Source organism: Sander lucioperca, chromosome 9 (genome assembly GCF_008315115.2).
Source record: "Sander lucioperca isolate FBNREF2018 chromosome 9, SLUC_FBN_1.2, whole genome shotgun sequence".
In the NCBI taxonomy this organism is placed as follows: Eukaryota; Metazoa; Chordata; class Actinopteri; order Perciformes; family Percidae; genus Sander; species Sander lucioperca.
The window spans coordinates 13,559,194-13,577,187 of NC_050181.1; the positions used below are offsets into that span (position 1 = coordinate 13,559,194).

Here is a 17,994-nt window from a genome sequence, read left to right on the forward strand (position 1 = left end):
CCCCAGATCTGTGCCTCAAGACAATCCTTTCTCGGAGGTCTACAGACAATTCCTTCGACTTCATGCTTGTTTTGTGGTCTGACATGCACTGTTAACTGTGGGACCTTATATAGACAGGTGTGTGCCTTTCCAAATCATGTCCAATTAAATGAATTTACCACAGGTGGACTCCAATTAAGCTGTAGAAACAGCTCAAGGATGATCAGTGGAAACAGAATGCACCTGAGCTCAATTTTGAGCTTGATCGCAAAGGCTGTGAATACAAGTGATTTCTTCGTTTTTTATTTTTACTAAATTTGTAAACTTTTTTTTAAGTTGTCATTATGGGGTATTATGTGTAGAATTTTGAGGAAACAAATAAATGTAATCCATTTTGGAATAAGGCTGTAACATAACAAAATGTGGAAAAAGTGAAGCGCTGTGAATACTTTCCGTATGCACTTTAACTTTAGTCTAAATTGACTGTCTGTAGTAATTGCACAATATAGTTATGATGTAGTGACACTTGGAAAACAACTGTCTCCACAAATTCTACTTAAAAAGACACACTCTGTGGCTCCCTATACTGCTTCGCTATTGTGGGGAGCAGATAGTTACCTGAATACTGTACATAAGCAGAGAGGGAAAGATAAATACAGTAGGAAGTCACTGGATTTTCAGATGATTTTGAATGCTGAACTATATGCATCTCCCGGTACCGTGTGTTCAAATAAAGCTGCATCTAATCTGAAGACATCTGAATCTGTCATCTTTTAAGTCTCCTCATTCCACAACCCGATATCAGCTATTAATATATTCACATTATGTATTTGTGCCTTGTTGTTCTGCTTGCTGGACATTGACAACCATATTGACTTCATTTGATTAGCTAGAATTCTCTAACCCCTGTGATTAGCTAAGAAGATATGGTACATCACTACACCAGTTCTGTTTACATTCTCATACATACTCCTTCACCAAAGCCTTTTGTGCATAATGCAATGGCCCATACTGAACAAAAATAGCACATGCATTGATACATCCTCATTGCCCTTGTGCAAATGACTTGACACTTTGCACTAGTTGCTGTGATTCCACCATTAAAATGGAGCCCTTACTGTGCTGTGTGATACAGCGTTGCAAAGAACGCCGAATGGGCAGCTTGAAGATGATGTTTTGCTCCTGTAAACATCATTTATATAAGCACAACCAAATCTGGCTGGCATAGCTAAATGAACACCAGCTGAGAGCCTGTATGCAAGTCCTATGGCAAATGAAAACCGCCAAATGCTGCAGTAATAGTCTGCAAATCACTGGTTAAGTGGCTGCCACATTTGATTTTTTGTGCCATTCCTGCATATGTGGAGCTCGGCTGTAATTGGGCGAAAAAGGTGTGACGCCTCGTTCACACCTCAAGCTGGCAATACTTTTTTTCATCCACCGTTGTATAAATGCATTAATACAGACAGTGCAGGCATGAACACACAGAAACATAGTTCAGGCGTGTGTGTTTGTGTCTCATGCATTTTCCACATGAGCAGATGTGCATTGCTTTTGCCAGCGATGCAAGTTTTGGGGCGAGTTCATGTATGTGATGGATGATATAGAGGATACAAGCGGTGTGAGTAACATATGAAGTGCCTAGTGTGCAGGCCTCAAGGGACAACCCTAAAATGTTGCCAATTTCCTTACATGGCCTGTTCCTACTAACACACACCCTTTTTTGCCGTATTTTCCCTCCACATACAACACATCTGGTAGCATCCAAAAACCAGATTTTGTGCCATTTGACCATGTATCTGGAGCACTAGCTGTCCTCTCAGGCAGACCATAATAATCACACGTTGGAGGTTGCGCCCTTCCGGTCACCTCTCTGTTGTTGAGGTGCTAAGCCGAGGTTGCAGCAGTAACAGTGCCTTGTGTGTCACCCTTGTGTGTTCTGTCGCTTTGTCCCTGCTCCCCAGGGCTATCCCACATGGCTTTGCAGCAACAGTGATTAATTGTGTCTGTGTTGACTGAAGTAACTATCTGCCCTAACGTCACAGAAATGGGAAACTAAAGTGCTGTATCATAATATGCTTAACAATCTATATGTATTGTTGTCGTATGTTTCTCATGGGTAAAATGATAAGACGAAAAATAGTACAGTACTGTATGTTAGAGAGCTGAGTAATTCTTCTAAGGGTTTCTAGAATTGAGTGGATTTTCTGGTTTCGCAGTAGTCATGGATCTAGAAGTGGGTCAGTTAAACTCCTCTTTTAATGATAAAGGTCAGGCTTTATGGAGGACACATTGGTACCAGACCAGCTCTGCAGGGCAGCCTAACTTAACCTATGCAGCACTGACTAAGGGCTTTGGCGAGCTTCTGCTTTATCGGCAGTGTCTGGTATTTGAGAAGAAAGAGCTGCCTCTGAGCAGCTGCAGGGACACAGAGTCCCAGCTAAGCAAAATTCTACACTGCCATTTGAGCAGATTTGAACTGTTATAGAATTGTGCTCCAATTGTGGGAGGCTGAACAAGCCACTTTTCTATTAAGCCACCACTCAAGCAAAACAATTGTTTTATTATTTCTTGATTTCTTTCTGAATATCGTCGTTACGGTTCTGCTCCAGCTGCGGGCTATGAGGGAGTGAATGGGAGCGTGAATCTCCAGAGCCACTTGAATGAGAATACTCCATGCAACACTGCATTTTGCTAAATAACCAATGTTTGATAGACACAAACGTTTCGCTGTATGCTCTCTCTGGGTGTGAATGGAATAAATTAGCATTCCAATTGTGCTGAAGATGAAGAAAACGGAGAAAAAGACAAGTTGCTCTTGGACAAGAACAGTTAATAACAGGGTTGTAAATTGACTAAATTGACCTAACAGCAGGCATATTTATGAAACAGTTTTTCTTAACAAGCAATACATTCTTTTGCTTTAAGGATCATGCCAGCTTGCCATGGATAAAACATTTTTCGATATAAAATGGGTCTAGATATAAAGATCCTAGCTACAATTTAGCTTACATCTTTTCTACAGGTGTCCCATCCAGCCCAAGGAATGTGATCTCCATTGTGAACGAAACCTCTGTGATCCTGGAGTGGCATTCTCCCAGGGAGACGGGCGGCCGCGGTGACGTCGTCTACAACATAGTGTGCAAGAAATGCCGGGCCGACCGGCGCTCCTGCTCCCACTGCGACGACAACGTGGACTTCGTCCCTCGGCAGCTGGGTCTGACTGACACCAGGGTGTTCATCAGCAACCTATGGGCTCACACCCTTTACAGCTTTGAGATACAGGCCGTCAATGGAGTCAGCAATAAGAGCCCGTACCCTGCCCAGCATGTCTCCATAGACATCACCACCAACCAGGCTGGTAAGTGGCTGCTATCACTAGGTGTGATGAAGATGTAGTAGTGGAATTGATGATAAAAATGACTACCCTTTACCATCTGCAATAGCATTATCCAGTGGTGGAATGTAACTAAGTACATTTCCATAAGTACTGTACTTAAAGTGCTCATATTATGCTAATTTTCAGGTTCATAATTGTATTTAGAGGTTGTACCAGAATAGGTTTACAAGGTTTCATTTTCAAAAAACACCATATATTTGTTGTACTGCACATTGCTGCAGCTCCTCTTTTCACCCTGTGTGTTGAGCTCTCTGTTTTAGCTACAGAGTGAGGCATCACACTTCTGTTCCATTTTTGTTGGGAGTCGCACATGCGCAGTAGCTAGGTAAGCTAGCTAATCAGAAGCAGAGTATGAGGGCGTGCCACACTAGCAGCTTTAAGGAAAAGGAAAAAGCCAAACAGCATAATATGAGCACTATAAGTACAAATTTGAGGTACTTGTACTTTACTTGAGTGTTTTCTTTCCATGCCACTTTCTACTTCTACTCCACTACATTTCAGAGAGAAATATTGTTCTTTTTACTCCACTACATTCATCCGACAGGTTTAGTTACTAGTTACTTTACAAATCAAGATGTTTGCACACAAAACACATGTAGTTTATAAAATGGTTGCCTACAAGTACAGCTGAAATGATTAGCCAATTAAACACTTCGTTGATTGACAGAACTGTTTTGATAGTTTCCAGTTTCTAAAATGTGATGGTTTTTGATGATGACTTCCATACTTTTACTTAAGTAACATTTTCAATGCAGGACTTTTACTTGTAATAGAGTATTTTTACAGTGTGGTTTTAGTAATTTTACTTAAGGATCTAAATACTTCTTCCACCACTGGCTAGGGCTGGGCGATATGGAGAAAATCAAATATCACGATATTTTTGACCAAATACCTCGATATCGATACCGCAACGATATTGTAGTGTTGACTATTGGTGCTTTCACAAAATAATTACACAATGAGATTTTTGATAAATAATCACCAGTAATGTGGATATAATGATTAAGTGGGTAAAGGCAAATAATAGAACAGTTACAACAGTCTGGTTAGTTCAGAAAATGACATCACTTTACTGTACAGCCTTTAAAACCAGGAAAAGACAACACTTAAGCCATTTACGATATTACCATATCCAAAATCTAGTCTCATATCACAATATCGATATAATATCAATATATTGCCCAGCTCTATCACTTCTCCGGGAACCATCACCTTATCGTGGTGGAGAGGTTTGTGTGTCCCTATGAACCTGAGGGCTGTGTTGTCTGGAGCTTTGTGCTCCTGGTAGGGTCTCCCAAGGCAAAGTGGTCTCAGGTGAGGGGCCAGACAAAGAATGGTTCAAAAACCCTATGAAAAAAACGAGGTAGAGATGATGTGACCCTGCCCGGAGGAAGCCCGGGGCCCCCGTCTGGAGCCAGGCCCAGATGGAGGGCCCGTCAGCGAGCGCCTGGTGGCCGGGTTTGCCATGGAGCCTGGCCGGGCACAGCCCGAAAAAGCTACGTGGCACCTCTCTCTCCAACCCATGGGCCCACCACCTGTGGGAGGAACCGCTGGGGTCAGGTGCGCTGCCACATGGGTGGCAGTGAAGGTCAGGGGCCTCGACGGACCAGACCCGGGCAGCAGACGCTGGCTCTGGGGACGTGGAACGTCACCTCTCTGTGGGGGAAGGAACCGGAACTTGTGCGGGAGGTGGAGCGCTACCAGTTGGATCTGGTGGGGCTTACCTCTACGCACAGTCTCGGTTCTGGAACCATACTCCTGGATAGGGGTTGGACTCTTTTCTTCTCCGGAGTTGCCCAGGGTGTGAGGCGCCGGGCGGGTGTGGGGATACTCACAAGCCCCCGGCTGAGCGCCGCTACGTTGGAGTTTACCCCGGTGGACGAGAGGGTCGCCTCCCTACGCCTGCGGGTTGTGGGGGGGAAAACTCTGACTGTTGTTTGTGCGTATGCACCAAACAAGAGCTCGGAGTATTCGGCCTTCTTGGAGACCTTGAATGGAGTCCTGTATGGGGCTCCAGTAGGGGACTCCATAGTTCTGCTGGGGGACTTCAACGCGCACGTGGGCAATGATGGAGACACATGGAGAGGCGTGATTGGGAGGAACGGCCTCCCTGATCTAAACCAGAGTGGTTGTTTGTTGTTGGACTTATGTGCTAGTCATGGATTGTCTATAACGAACACCATGTTCGAACATAGGGATGCTCATAAGTGTACTTGGTACGAGAGCACCCTAGGCCAAAGGTCAATGATCAATTTTATAATCGTTTCATCTGATCTGAGGCCGTATGTTTTGGACACTCGGGTGAAGAGAGGGGCAGAGCTGTCAACTGATCACCATCTGGTGGTGAGTTGGGTCAGAGGGTGGGGGAAGACTCTGGACAGACCTGGTAAACCCAAACGGGTAGTGCGGGTGAACTGGGAACGTCTGGAGGAGGCCCCTGTCCGACAGACTTTCAACTCACACCTCCGGCGGAGCTTTTCGTGCATCCCTGTGGAGGCTGGGGGCATTGAACCCGAGTGGACAATGTTCAAAGTTTCCATTGCTGAAGCTGCGGCGGGGAGCTGTGGTCTTAGGGTCTTAAGTGCCTCAAGGGGCGGCAACCCACGAACACCGTGGTGGACACCGGTGGTCAGGGAAGCCGTCCGACTGAAGAAGGAGTCTTTCTGGGATATGTTATCCCAGGGGACTCCGGAGGCAGTTGCAAGGTACCGAAGGGCCCGAAGGGCTGCAGCCTCTGCCGTGAAAGAGGCAAAGCAGCGGGTGTGGGAGAAGTTCGGAGAAGACATGGAGAAGGACTTTCGGTCGGCACCAAGGTGCTTCTGGAAAACCGTTCGCCACCTCAGGAGGGGGAAGCGGGGAACCATCCAAGCTGTGTACAGTAAGGATGGGACGCTGCTGACCTCAACTGAGGAGGTAATAGGGCGGTGGAAGGAGCACTTTGAGGAACTCCTAAATCCGACTAATACGCCCTCTATGGTAGAGGCAGAGCTGGAGGATGATGGGGGATTGTCGTCAATTTCCCTGGTGGAAGTTGCTGAGGTAGTTAAACAACTCCACAGTGGCAAAGCCCCAGGGATTGATGAGATCCGTCCAGAAATGCTTAAAGCTCTGGGTGTGGAGGGGTTGTCTTGGTTGACACGCCTCTTCAACATTGCGTGGAAGTCGGGGACGGTGCCTAAGGAGTGGCAGACCGGGGTGGTGGTTCCCCTTTTCAAAAAGGGGGACCAGAGGGTGTGTGCCAATTACAGGGGTATCACACTTCTCAGCCTCCCCGGTAAAGTCTACTCCAAGGTGCTGGAAAGGAGGGTTCGGTCGATAGTCGAACCTCAGGTTGAAGAGGAACAATGCGGATTCCGTCCTGGTCGTGGAACAACGGACCAGATCTTTACTCTCACAAGGATCCTGGAGGGAGCCTGGGAGTATGCCCAACCGGTCTACATGTGCTTTGTGGATCTGGAGAAGGCGTATGACCGGGTCCCCCGGGAGACACTGTGGGAGGTGCTGCGGGAGTATGGGGTGAGGGGGTCCCTTCTCAGGGCCATCCAATCTCTGTACGACCAAAGCGAGAGCTGTGTCCGGGTTCTCGGCAGTAAGTCGGACTCGTTTCAGGTGAGAGTTGGCCTCCGCCAGGGCTGCGCTTTGTCACCAATCCTGTTTGTAGTATTTATGGACAGGATATCGAGGCGTAGTTGGGGTGGAGAGGGGTTGCAGTTTGGTGAGCTGGGGATCTCATCGCTGCTTTTTGCAGATGATGTGGTCCTGATGGCATCGTCGGCCTGTGACCTTCAGCACTCACTGGATCGGTTCGCAGCCGAGTGTGAAGCGGCTGGGATGAGGATCAGCACCTCTAAATCTGAGGCCATGGTTCTCAGCAGGAAACCGATGGAGTGCCTTCTCCAGGTAGGGAATGAGTCTTTACCCCAAGTGAAGGAGTTCAAGTACCTTGGAGTCTTGTTCGCGAGTGAGGGAACAATGGAGCGGGAGATTGGTCGGAGAATCGGCGCAGCGGGTGCGGTATTACACTCAATTTATCGCACCGTTGTGACGAAAAGAGAGCTGAGCCAGAAGGCAAAGCTCTCAATCTACCGGTCAGTTTTCGTTCCTACCCTCACCTATGGTCATGAAGGCTGGGTCATGACCGAAAGAACGAGATCCAGGGTACAAGCGGCCGAAATGGGTTTCCTCAGGAGGGTGGCTGGCGTCTCCCTTAGAGATAGGGTGAGAAGCTCAGTCATCCGTGAGGAGCTCGGAGTAGAGCCGCTGCTCCTTCGCGTCGAAAGGAGCCAGTTGAGGTGGTTCGGGCATCTGGTAAGGATGCCCCCTGGGCGCCTCCCTAGGGAGGTTTTCCAGGCACGTCCAGCTGGGAGGAGGCCTCGGGGAAGACCCAGGACTAGGTGGAGGGATTATATCTCCAACCTGGCCTGGGAACGCCTCGGGATCCCCCAGTCGGAGCTGGTTAATGTGGCTCGGGAAAGGGAAGTTTGGGGTCCCCTGCTGGAGCTGCTACCCCCGCGACCCGTTACCGGATAAGCGGAAGAAGATGGATGGATGGAGCTCTATCACTGGCATTATCAAATTCAAATTCAAAGAGGCTTTATTAGCATGACCATATTTACACACAGTATTGCTAAAGTACATAGTCAACAGGGATATTATCATTATATATATTATTATTTCCCATTATCACTATGTAACTTACATACATACTGTTTTTCTTTTAATCTGTCCCCTATGTTAGCAAAAACCTGCCTTGGTATTTTTTTTTTCACTTCACATTTCTGAAATGGCAAATTCAACTATTATTACATAAATGTGAATCATCGCACCTCAGAAGACCATCATCTTGCACAATGTGCAGTTCAGAGTCTCACTTCATGGCATAGCTTACTTCAGGGCTGCTCAAATTTCACGTCGCTCCACCATGAGTAATGACTTTAAGCCTTGAAGGGTGAGGCCAGCTGGTTTAGTGAAAGTTATACATACACGCTCTCCTATTAGGCCGTCTTTCCCTTTTGAAAACACGATGGATGAGTTCAAGCCCAGACCCAAGACACAACATATTACATTTTGTGGCAGGACAAGTGCAATTCACTGCACCATCCCTCTTTCCTTTGTAGTTTATTTACACATCAAATCCGTTGATAGAAACAGCCCCAGTTTGCATTTCTCTTTGGGCATTCCAAACATCCTTGCTTTTTAACATAGCTAAAGGTAATAATCCCTCAAAAACAACACATGAGTCATTTATGAAACCTCTTTTCTTTTTTTTTTTTGAGGTTCACATCTGGAGGTTGCAGGCTGGTTGCTTCATAGACAATTCTTCTCTTCGTTGTTTTTCTTTGTTCTTTGTTTAATGAGACTTTGTTTGGAGAACAATGCTGCACAGCAAGTCCGTACTTTTCTCTTCACGGAAGGCTGCACCCCAGTTGAAATCTGTCTGTAAATCTTCAGATTTATACACTAACACAGCCCTCCAAACAAAAACAACAAGATAATTAATCTTACTTAAATCTTTTTCACAAATTTAAGTTACTCTGATCATCAGGCATGATCCGCAAAGCCATCATTTCTTTGTTGCACTATTCTCTCATTTCACCTTTAGTGTTGTGTAGCAGCTATCCAGGTTCAACTCTGTTCACTGTTTAATACTTTAATGTCAGACTGAAGGAGACAGACCCAAGATAGATACACGGACAGCTGCTGTTTTCAGGCTACACTGAAATATTCTCCTCTCCTGGTCTCTCTCTCTCTCTCTATCGCTGTTCTCTCTCTCTTGTCTGTCTCCCTATGTTTGTGTCTGTGCGCATGTGTGTGCATTCTCTGCCTTTGCCTGTGATGGATCTGAGGCCAGCCAGTGAAAATGACCTTCATCCTCTTATCTTTCTCTCTCTTTCTCCCTGTCTGTCTCTCTGTACAGTATGTTTGTGTGCGCCTGTGATGGGACCTGAGCCCAGCCAATGGTAATGACAGGTCAAGGATATTGGGCCCTATTTTAACGATCTAAGCGTACGGTGTGAAGCGCATGGTGCAGGTGCATTTAGGGCGTGTCCAAATCCACTTTTGCTAGTTTGACGGAGGAAAAAAGCATCTGTGCGCCGGGTGTATGGTTCCAAAGGGTTGTACTTAGTGTCTTCATTAATTCACAGGTGTATTTTGGGTGTAACATGCAATAAACCAATCAGAGTGTCAAAATTTATTCAGAGACAAATGGAAACCTACACTGTACATTTACTACCACTTAACAAATAAACTGCTGATGTATTCTCAGCTCTGATAGCCGACAGCTGTCTGCTCTGAACGCATTCACCGTCACACACTCTCTCATGTAGCCTACACACTAAGCACTGAGCTATTCCTTAAAGGAGCTTCCCCGGTCTTGTAACACAAGGAGAGTCTGCCAGAGTTTCTTGTATTTGGTCCGAAAATCCGAACCATCCAAAAAATGCTTTCACACTATAAACGAACCGGACCATGGTTCAGTTTGGTCCGGACCAAGACCACCTCTTTTTATCGGACCAAAATTTGGTCTTTTGATCCGGACCGTGGTCCAGGGGAGGTTTCACACCTCTAATTTTGGTTTGGATCAAACAAAAAAGTCTGAAAGTCCGGACCAAATGAGGTATGTGTGAAAACGCCCTTAATAGACTACAAATCATCCACAGGATCAATTACGCATCACCTGAGTTTGCCCACCTGACACAGCGTTTGTTCCTGGGGAGATGGATCCGTGCGTCCCGCCTCCTGTGCGCCATGGATTTCTTAGCCTCAGCGACTACTAACTATAAAGATACTATGTGCCTGTTCCCAGCATTAGCACAACACTTTGTGATGGTTAGCTTGTTACCTGTGACGATAAATGCTAAATGTAACGTCTCTTTCACATTAGCGTGTGAGTGACTGACCTATTTGGATGTGTTTTGAGACGCCTGATGAAGTCCGACGTTGTTGATCCGGCATCATTTATCTTGGTGCCACACACCTTGCATGTAGCTGCTCGCTTACTGCCTCTGTTTACCAAGTTATTGAAAGCAAAACTAATGACAAAAGGCACAACTCCAGGAGGACTTGGTGTCGCCATCTGCAATGCATTTTTTGATATGTGCACATAGGCACATGCGTTACGTTGCACATTATGGCAAAGGGCAGGGGACATACAGCTCGTCATACGTTTCCCCGTATATGCGCCAATAAAAGAAAATAGAAATACATTAATACATTTAGATTTAAAAAGCAATAATTGTATAAAAACAGGTTGTTGACGAGTCTCGAAGCTCGAGTCCGAGTCAAGTCTGAAGTCTTTTGGGTCGAGTCGCAGGTCAAGTCTGAAGTCTTTTGGGCCGAGTCCGAGTCAAGTCTGAAGTCAGCTGTTTGTGCAACTTAAGTGCGACTCGAGTCCGAGTCTCAGACTCGAGTCCCCATCTCTGGTGTTGGTCAATGGCGCAATCACTTCCCGCTGCCTCAAGATAGCAATACGCCAAGAATTCACCTGAACACACCTCCCTGTAAGACCAGCACGCCCAGGGGCGCACAGATGGGCGCAGGTGCATTTGCTATTTAAATGACGCGGGTGCTGGACGGGAAATTGACAACTGTGTCGGTCTTAAACTAGCAAAGACACTTGTGTAGGACTTTGCGCTGCGCCGCGCCGGGTGCAAGATAGGGCCCATTGTCTTTTCTGGTCCTTTTTGCTGCAGCCTTTTCCATGCTCTTGTGTATCTTTGACTTTTACACAGTAGCACCTATCAAGGAACAAGTATTGACTCAAGTGAAATATTAAAATGAGGCTCTCTTCATTTTTGTGTGTTTCTGTGGATGATGCGGGCTGTGAAAATCACAGTGTGAGCTTGTGGGACCTACATGAAGTGGAGTTACAGTGTGGTGAAAGACGAGAGATTTTTGGTTGAGTTCATACTGGCAATGTTCCAATAAGGAAATAGTTACAGGTTTGTCAGCTTGGGGGCCTGGAACCTCTTGTTGGCTATGCACTATGGTTTTCTGTGTTATGTTTTCTACATGTAGTCGTCTGATGCAATGACGAAATACCTAATGTCAAACAAATTCAGAATTATTGATGCACATTTCCACTTTAATTGTGGAATGAACTTATATCACATTTATTTCAAATACCAGTGAAAGAGAAATTGCTTTATCCAGGTCCATTTTGTACAGGAGTACATTTTGAAATTAAATTGTGCCCAGTTGGTGGAGGGCATACCGTATTTGATTACGATGAGTCTCAGAAGAATGTAATGACCGACTGAACTTGTCTTTGTCTGAGAATGAGTCAGGGGAGGAGTGGGAGGGAAGACTGGGCGGGATGGAGAAAGGGACCAGACTGCGAGACTGTGACAGTGAAGGAGAGGAAAATGAGGGAGTAAATAGGTCTGATTATCAGGGTGGCCTAATGGTGCTGACTGTGCCCATTTGACAGGCTAATAGCACACTTGAAAGATGGATGTAGAAGAAGCAATGTCCGGGCCTATTGTTGAAGTCTGCTGCAGTAATGAGGTGTCTGCATGTATTCTGCCAGGCCTATGTCCAGCCCTACGTGGCCCTTTGTAGCCATGTAATTGCACTGTTCCTTGATTTGAGTTTTGAGGGGTTTCATTGGCAGGGCACTGAAGTGGCAGAAGTATCAAGAAGCTATTATTTTTGATAATGCACTTTAAAAACTAAAATAGGCACTTTTTTTTAAATATAGGGCTCTATTTTTGTGGGTTCATGAAGACTGCATTAAGAAATACAACAGGCTTTCATTGTCGGAAACCTTGAAATCCTCTTGTCTATTTGGTATATTTGTGCACTGCGCCCTCGCATGATGCAAGGTTGGGAGAGGTGGCGTAACAAAATGAAAGTCCATGTAAATGAAGTAGCAATAAAAGAGGTGTTTGTATTCTGAGCCTGCAGGACCATGGACATTCTTAATGCAATACCAGTCATCATACATACAATGGGCTCATCAAGCCAATCTTACCCAATAATTTGTAATGGTTGCAAATGCAAAGTAATGTGAAAGAACTTTAATCCAAATCAAATGAATACATAAGCACTCTTCTGGTATCCGATGTTGGTGCCCATACTGTATTTAAAGGCAAATATTTTCTTCATCTCACTACTAAAGGAGCGAAATGACAGTAGCACAATCCAAACCCCCCAAACCCTGTTGAAACTTACTTAATTGCTTTAGCATTTGAATGAATGAATGAATTTTTTTTTTATTTTTTTATTTCAGACATATCAAAATAAAATAAAACAAAACAAAAATACTCAAAAATGTACAAATTAGTTCACAAATAAGGAAAATAAATGAATAAAAAGGGACATATTAACCAGCATAGACACGCCTGAAAAGGAGTAGGAAGAAGTATATACGTATTTGATCCTACCCCGTCTCCACAGCTCAGTAGTTAACTTAACTTCCCTTCCTGACCCTTAGTACTGTCGTACGCTCCTATCTTACTATATACAATTTGCTATATTATATTTACAATCCATACACACATATATCTACATACATACACACATACATACATACATATATATATATATATATATATATATATATATATACAGTATATACATACATGCATACATACACTAGACAAAAGCAAAGGATGGCACTGTTTGAACTAGAATAGACGAACAATGCACAACCCTAATTTCACATGATGTCCTCTCTAAGCCAGAGCTAGGACTGCCAGTAGAATAGACGGATGTCTTTGTTTATGTGACATGGTCATGTTTATGTGCATCTGGGAAAGGACAGGTGCACACATATCCAGGATATGAAAGTTGTCCATTGAATATTTTATTGCAATCCTGTTTTAAATTGGAATTAGTTATCAGAAATATGTGACTCTGGAAAGCTAGTGATTTAGACACTGTTTTATCAATGAAGCCATGCCATGGAAGTGTGCATACAAGCTTGCACATTTATAAATCATAAAAAGTCATTTTATGATCATTTTGTATTGCCAGAAGAATGTGGCACAGTTAAAGGTAAAGGGTGCACTTCACAGTCTCCTCTAAATGCCTCTTGGCTCCGCCTGTCAAGTTGAGCCATTTTTGTCATGTGCTGTTGTGCTCAGCACAGCTGTTAAAAAGGTTTAAGATGAGTAATACGATTGCTTAGCAAACAATAATGAATCAACACACCCTCTTGTTTATTTTCCATTTCAGCCATCCTTTTTGCAAACACCATGCATGGATGGGCCTCCTGGCTTAATAGGAAACTAAATTGCAATTGCATTTATATATGCACTCATTTTCTGTGCAACATAGTGCAGTGATTGGGGATGTCACAGTGAACATGTCACAAAAATTTGAGTCTATCAATCACAGCCCGACCGATATTATCGGCATTATAGGCATTTTCCAAACTATTATTATTTTTTTAATATTCATTCATCAGAATCATTAGTGACAAATAAATGATTCTGAATATTTTAAAAATAAAATAAAAACGGACGAAACACCCTTCAACCATGTTCTGAGTTTGGCGTTGCATAGTTTGTCCACCAGAGGGCGCTCTACAACGTCCCTGTTGGCAACACTTTTTTTTTTTATTGTGTTTTTGTTCAAAGGACTTTAAGTTTCATAGCTTAAGATTGTATTTTTATACATTTTATTTATCAGAACTTTAATATATTTTGATGTTCCTCTGTTCTGTTGTGACAATAAAACAAACAAGTTTATTTTTAAACTGCATTATCATATTATTTTAGTGAGAACTCATAAATAACTACAAATAACTATGTAAATATATATGTTTTTTTTTTGGTTTTTTTTTATATATCGGCCGATATATCGGAATATCAGATTTTTAAATCACCAAATATTTGTATCGGTATCGTCCTTAAAAATCCTTTATCAGTCGGGCTCTAATCACATGCAGTACACCTTTATTTAAAGCAGCACATTATTATCTTTATTTAAAGCCCTTATACTATATTGACTAGCTTATAGACAGAATTTGCCAATAACATACCAAAACCTACAGCTGTAGTCTCAGGCTAAGAAAAAGCAAGTAAACTGCTGTTCCTGGTATCAAAGCCTAACTTTCAGGGTTTTTTTAGTTCCAAAGTCTCACAGTTCTGTCAGGTTGAAAGAATAAGACTCTTTCATACCAAAATTAGTCTTTATTGCTTCTATTCAGCCCCAAACCACATCATCATCATATGAGATTTGGGGGATAAATAGAGCCTTCCCATAAGATGTAGTCTGTTGACAAGTGTAATGGTATATTATTACCCTTCTGGTACTATACGCATGTCAACCTATGAGAGAACAGATAGGTGAAGGGGTCCTTTTATTCTGATTACCCAGGAATGAAAACATTTTTGGATGTCTCAATGGAGTCTTTGCCTTTTCAACTTGTCACGGCTGTAGTGTAGACTGTTGCAAGATTAAGGAAAACCAAGAGACCACCTAGAAAACAGTAAGGCATCAGAGGAGGAAAGGGGACCAGGAGGAGGAGAGGAGGAAGTAATGGAGTCAAGGAGGGAGTTGGAGAGATGTAGTGTGAATCACCGAAGAGGCCATTTAACTGCCCTCGATCCCAGCGTGTGTCTGGGAGAAAAGGCTGATCAATAGTGTGATTTAAGAGTTCATTCACAGCCTGTGCTCTTCCAGAAGATACACAAACACACACATACAGATACAGACATACAAAGGTAATATACTGCCCCCCTCTTAGGCTATCATTCACGCCTGGCCTGAATTAAGTCATCTTTATCTATTTTAGCTATTGGAAAGTAGCCATTTCATGTCACTTTGTGAAATAGTGTGGTTTATATTTAGGGGTAAGAGACTCTCTCTGCTTCTAGTGAATGTTACATTGCTAAATGACCACAAGTCTAAGCTGTGGGTGATAAAAGTAAAATTACATGGCAGCCATGTTTTCTTATGTAATCCTGGACACCTAACCTATATCCACCACTTCTTCTCATCAGGGTGGCATTTTTTTCATATAATTCTACACATTTTACAACTCCTTTCTACTCTTAGTGGTTGTGCGGGGGTGGTTTAATGAACAATGCATGAGATGTAAAGACTTTTTTTTCTCATGCATTGTTCATTAAACCATTCTTTTTCAAATAATGCCTGATGTTCAACAGTTCTCTGATCTTACTGGCACAGCCTTCTTGACCTAGATTATGTGCCAACAGTCCCTCAGACCACAGAATGCCAAGTATATCTACAAACAATCCTCATCCACTTAGCTGCTCTGTTTGGAGAGCTATTCCCACAGAAATGCAAACATCGCTATCCTCGGCCTTCTATGGGCAAGTCCGCCCGGGTGGGTTGCATTCAAGATTCTAAGATGCAATGCACTAGACTGTAATCCAAACAACCAGATGAATTAAAGAGATCTGTGCTCTGTGGGGTTCTAAAATCAGATGAGATGTTAGGCAAACATGTCCGTGGAGGGTATTCAAGACACTACTCATTATGTCTTTACAGTTTACAGCCTCAGTCTTTCCATGTGTTTTTTGGGGGGTTGACTTTCTCCTTGTTTCTTCCCTATCACTCATCCTTCTATGTATCAGATCTAGGGTGTCCAAGAGTTTCATCATCTTAGACGGTTCTTCGGGCTCTCTCCGGGTGCCATTTTTATTTCATTTGATGCCTGTTCTCATAAATGTTGGATCCTGTCCGTGGACCCAGAAAGAGAGGTATTAGCTGCAGGCAAAAATAAAAGTGTAGGCTTGAATGCTACTGAGCTTTCTCGTCAATTCTGATGTCTTCATGTAGTGTATTAAGTGACTCTAGGAAGTGTGTGTGTGTGTGTGTGTGTGTGTGTGTGTGTGTGTGTGTGTGTGTGTGTTTTATGTCTATGTGAAAGTATGCTCATGCAGTGGACAGTTTTTTTTCTTTTCAGAGTTCACTTCAGAATCCTCCACGTATAATGTGTTATTTAAAATAATTCCAACCATGGTTTCTTGACCGAAATCCATGGTGCTGAACTGATCCCTCTTTATGATGTTTTAGGGAGGCCCATTACCATGTAGTCATGGCTGGCTTGGCCGTCTGAGCCCCTGCTAATAGTTAGGGTAGTAGTTAAACCTATGCCTTTGACAGAGGCACAGCACATGACTATAGGCTGCTCTCCACATCTGAGACACTGAGCCCCTATTAGGAGACTGCATGGTTCAGTTGTGTGCCAGCATCTTAAAGCACAAACCTCAAGTGCAATAAAGAGAAAGAACAACTCGGCTCGTATACAGTATGTGGTTTTGAATGTGGCCATGTGTATTTTGCGCATTTTTTTTTTTTTCTGTACACAGAGTTGAATGGGAATTTGGTACAAGATCATTGACCACTGACCAATTATAGTTCAAACTTTCTGTCCAATCATTTCACTGAGAGTAACTGAGGCAGAGCAGGAACTTCCAGCTGGGAATTCAGATATGAAAGCTCTGCTGCATGAGGAACACAGATGACTGCTGCAGTTAGTCTTTCCCGGGAATCTCACAATGAGAGAAAGGACACAGTTAAAGGAGAGACAGAAATAGAGATGTTAAACATTTATGCTCATTTTGGGATGGAACAATTTTTACTTTAAAAGGACACTACCAATTTACACATCAAGTTCAGTTTTTTAGTAATGGGGAGTACTTCTCATGCCTGTGAAAACAGTTGTATAATGTCTTCTTTTTGGAGCTTTACCATATAAGGGACAAAGTATGGATATCTCTGCATCGGTGTTTGACCATTCTTTATAATTTGTCTACCATGAGTCTCCCAACTCTATGGAAGTGTGATGCTAAAATCACTGGAGTGCTCTTTTAAGATGTAGAACAGCACATTTGATATGCTTACCCCTCACCATACCATATGAATGATGGTATCTGCACACAGAAGTAACAATAAAGGAAACAGCCGCTCAGGTCTGTGCCAGACATGTAAAATGATGCTCCACACTCATCTGTATTCCAAAGTAGATTAATCGCACAAAGGTAAAGAGGCTTTTCACTCTTTCGTCACTTTCTTTCAAACCCCCTCTCACCTCTTCTCTCTCTCTCTCTGTGTCTCTCCTCTCCTTTTCTCTCACTTCCTCTCTGTCTCAGCCAGACACTGGGAGGCTTTGACTTTGATTAATGGTGAGCCAAGCTCTGCATTAAAAGCCAGGGGCTGCAAGTGGGGCCAGATAAAAGTGGAGCACAGGAGCAAGGGATGGGAGGGATGGAGGGAGGAGAAAGGAGTGCAGGACACAGTCACCAATCACTGTCAGCATCATCGTCCCAGGGTGACAGTGGGGGACGCAGTTGGGGGGGGGACAGCGGTGCTTCATTGGGCTGAACCTCACCCTCATACAGGCACAACACATTGTCTCCGACAGGCTCTTCACACATACAGTATGCTACTAGGACACACAGTCACACATACATGTGCACACGCTCTTTATTTCTCTCTCTCTGCTTTTCCTCTCGAAAACACGGCCACTGTCTGTCCAGTGGGACACATCCTTTAGGGAGTGTAGTTAGAATTTGTGTTTAAAGATAGAATTTTATAATCAAATATTCAGTTTGAAGTTAAGTTTGACAGTTCATGTTCATGTTCATGTTCATGTTCGCTAGGGTTACCTTTGCCTCGACCGATGAGTAGTAACTTAC

The 17,994-nt window shown here is 43.7% G+C and overlaps 1 protein-coding gene across 3 annotated transcripts in view; it reads left to right on the plus strand.

Moving 5' to 3' along the window:
• Nucleotides 1-17,994, plus strand: part of LOC116037268 (ephrin type-B receptor 1-B) — a 173,564-nt gene that overhangs the window by 106,823 nt on the left and 48,747 nt on the right. For all 3 annotated transcript variants that reach the window (XR_004101823.2, XM_031281087.2, XM_031281088.2), the window contains exon 5: nt 3,005-3,340. Coding sequence is in view for 2 of the 3 variants with exons in the window: in XM_031281087.2 (XP_031136947.1) it covers nt 3,005-3,340 (336 nt within the window). In the remaining variant the exon portion in view is untranslated. The remainder of the gene's footprint in view (nt 1-3,004; nt 3,341-17,994) is intronic.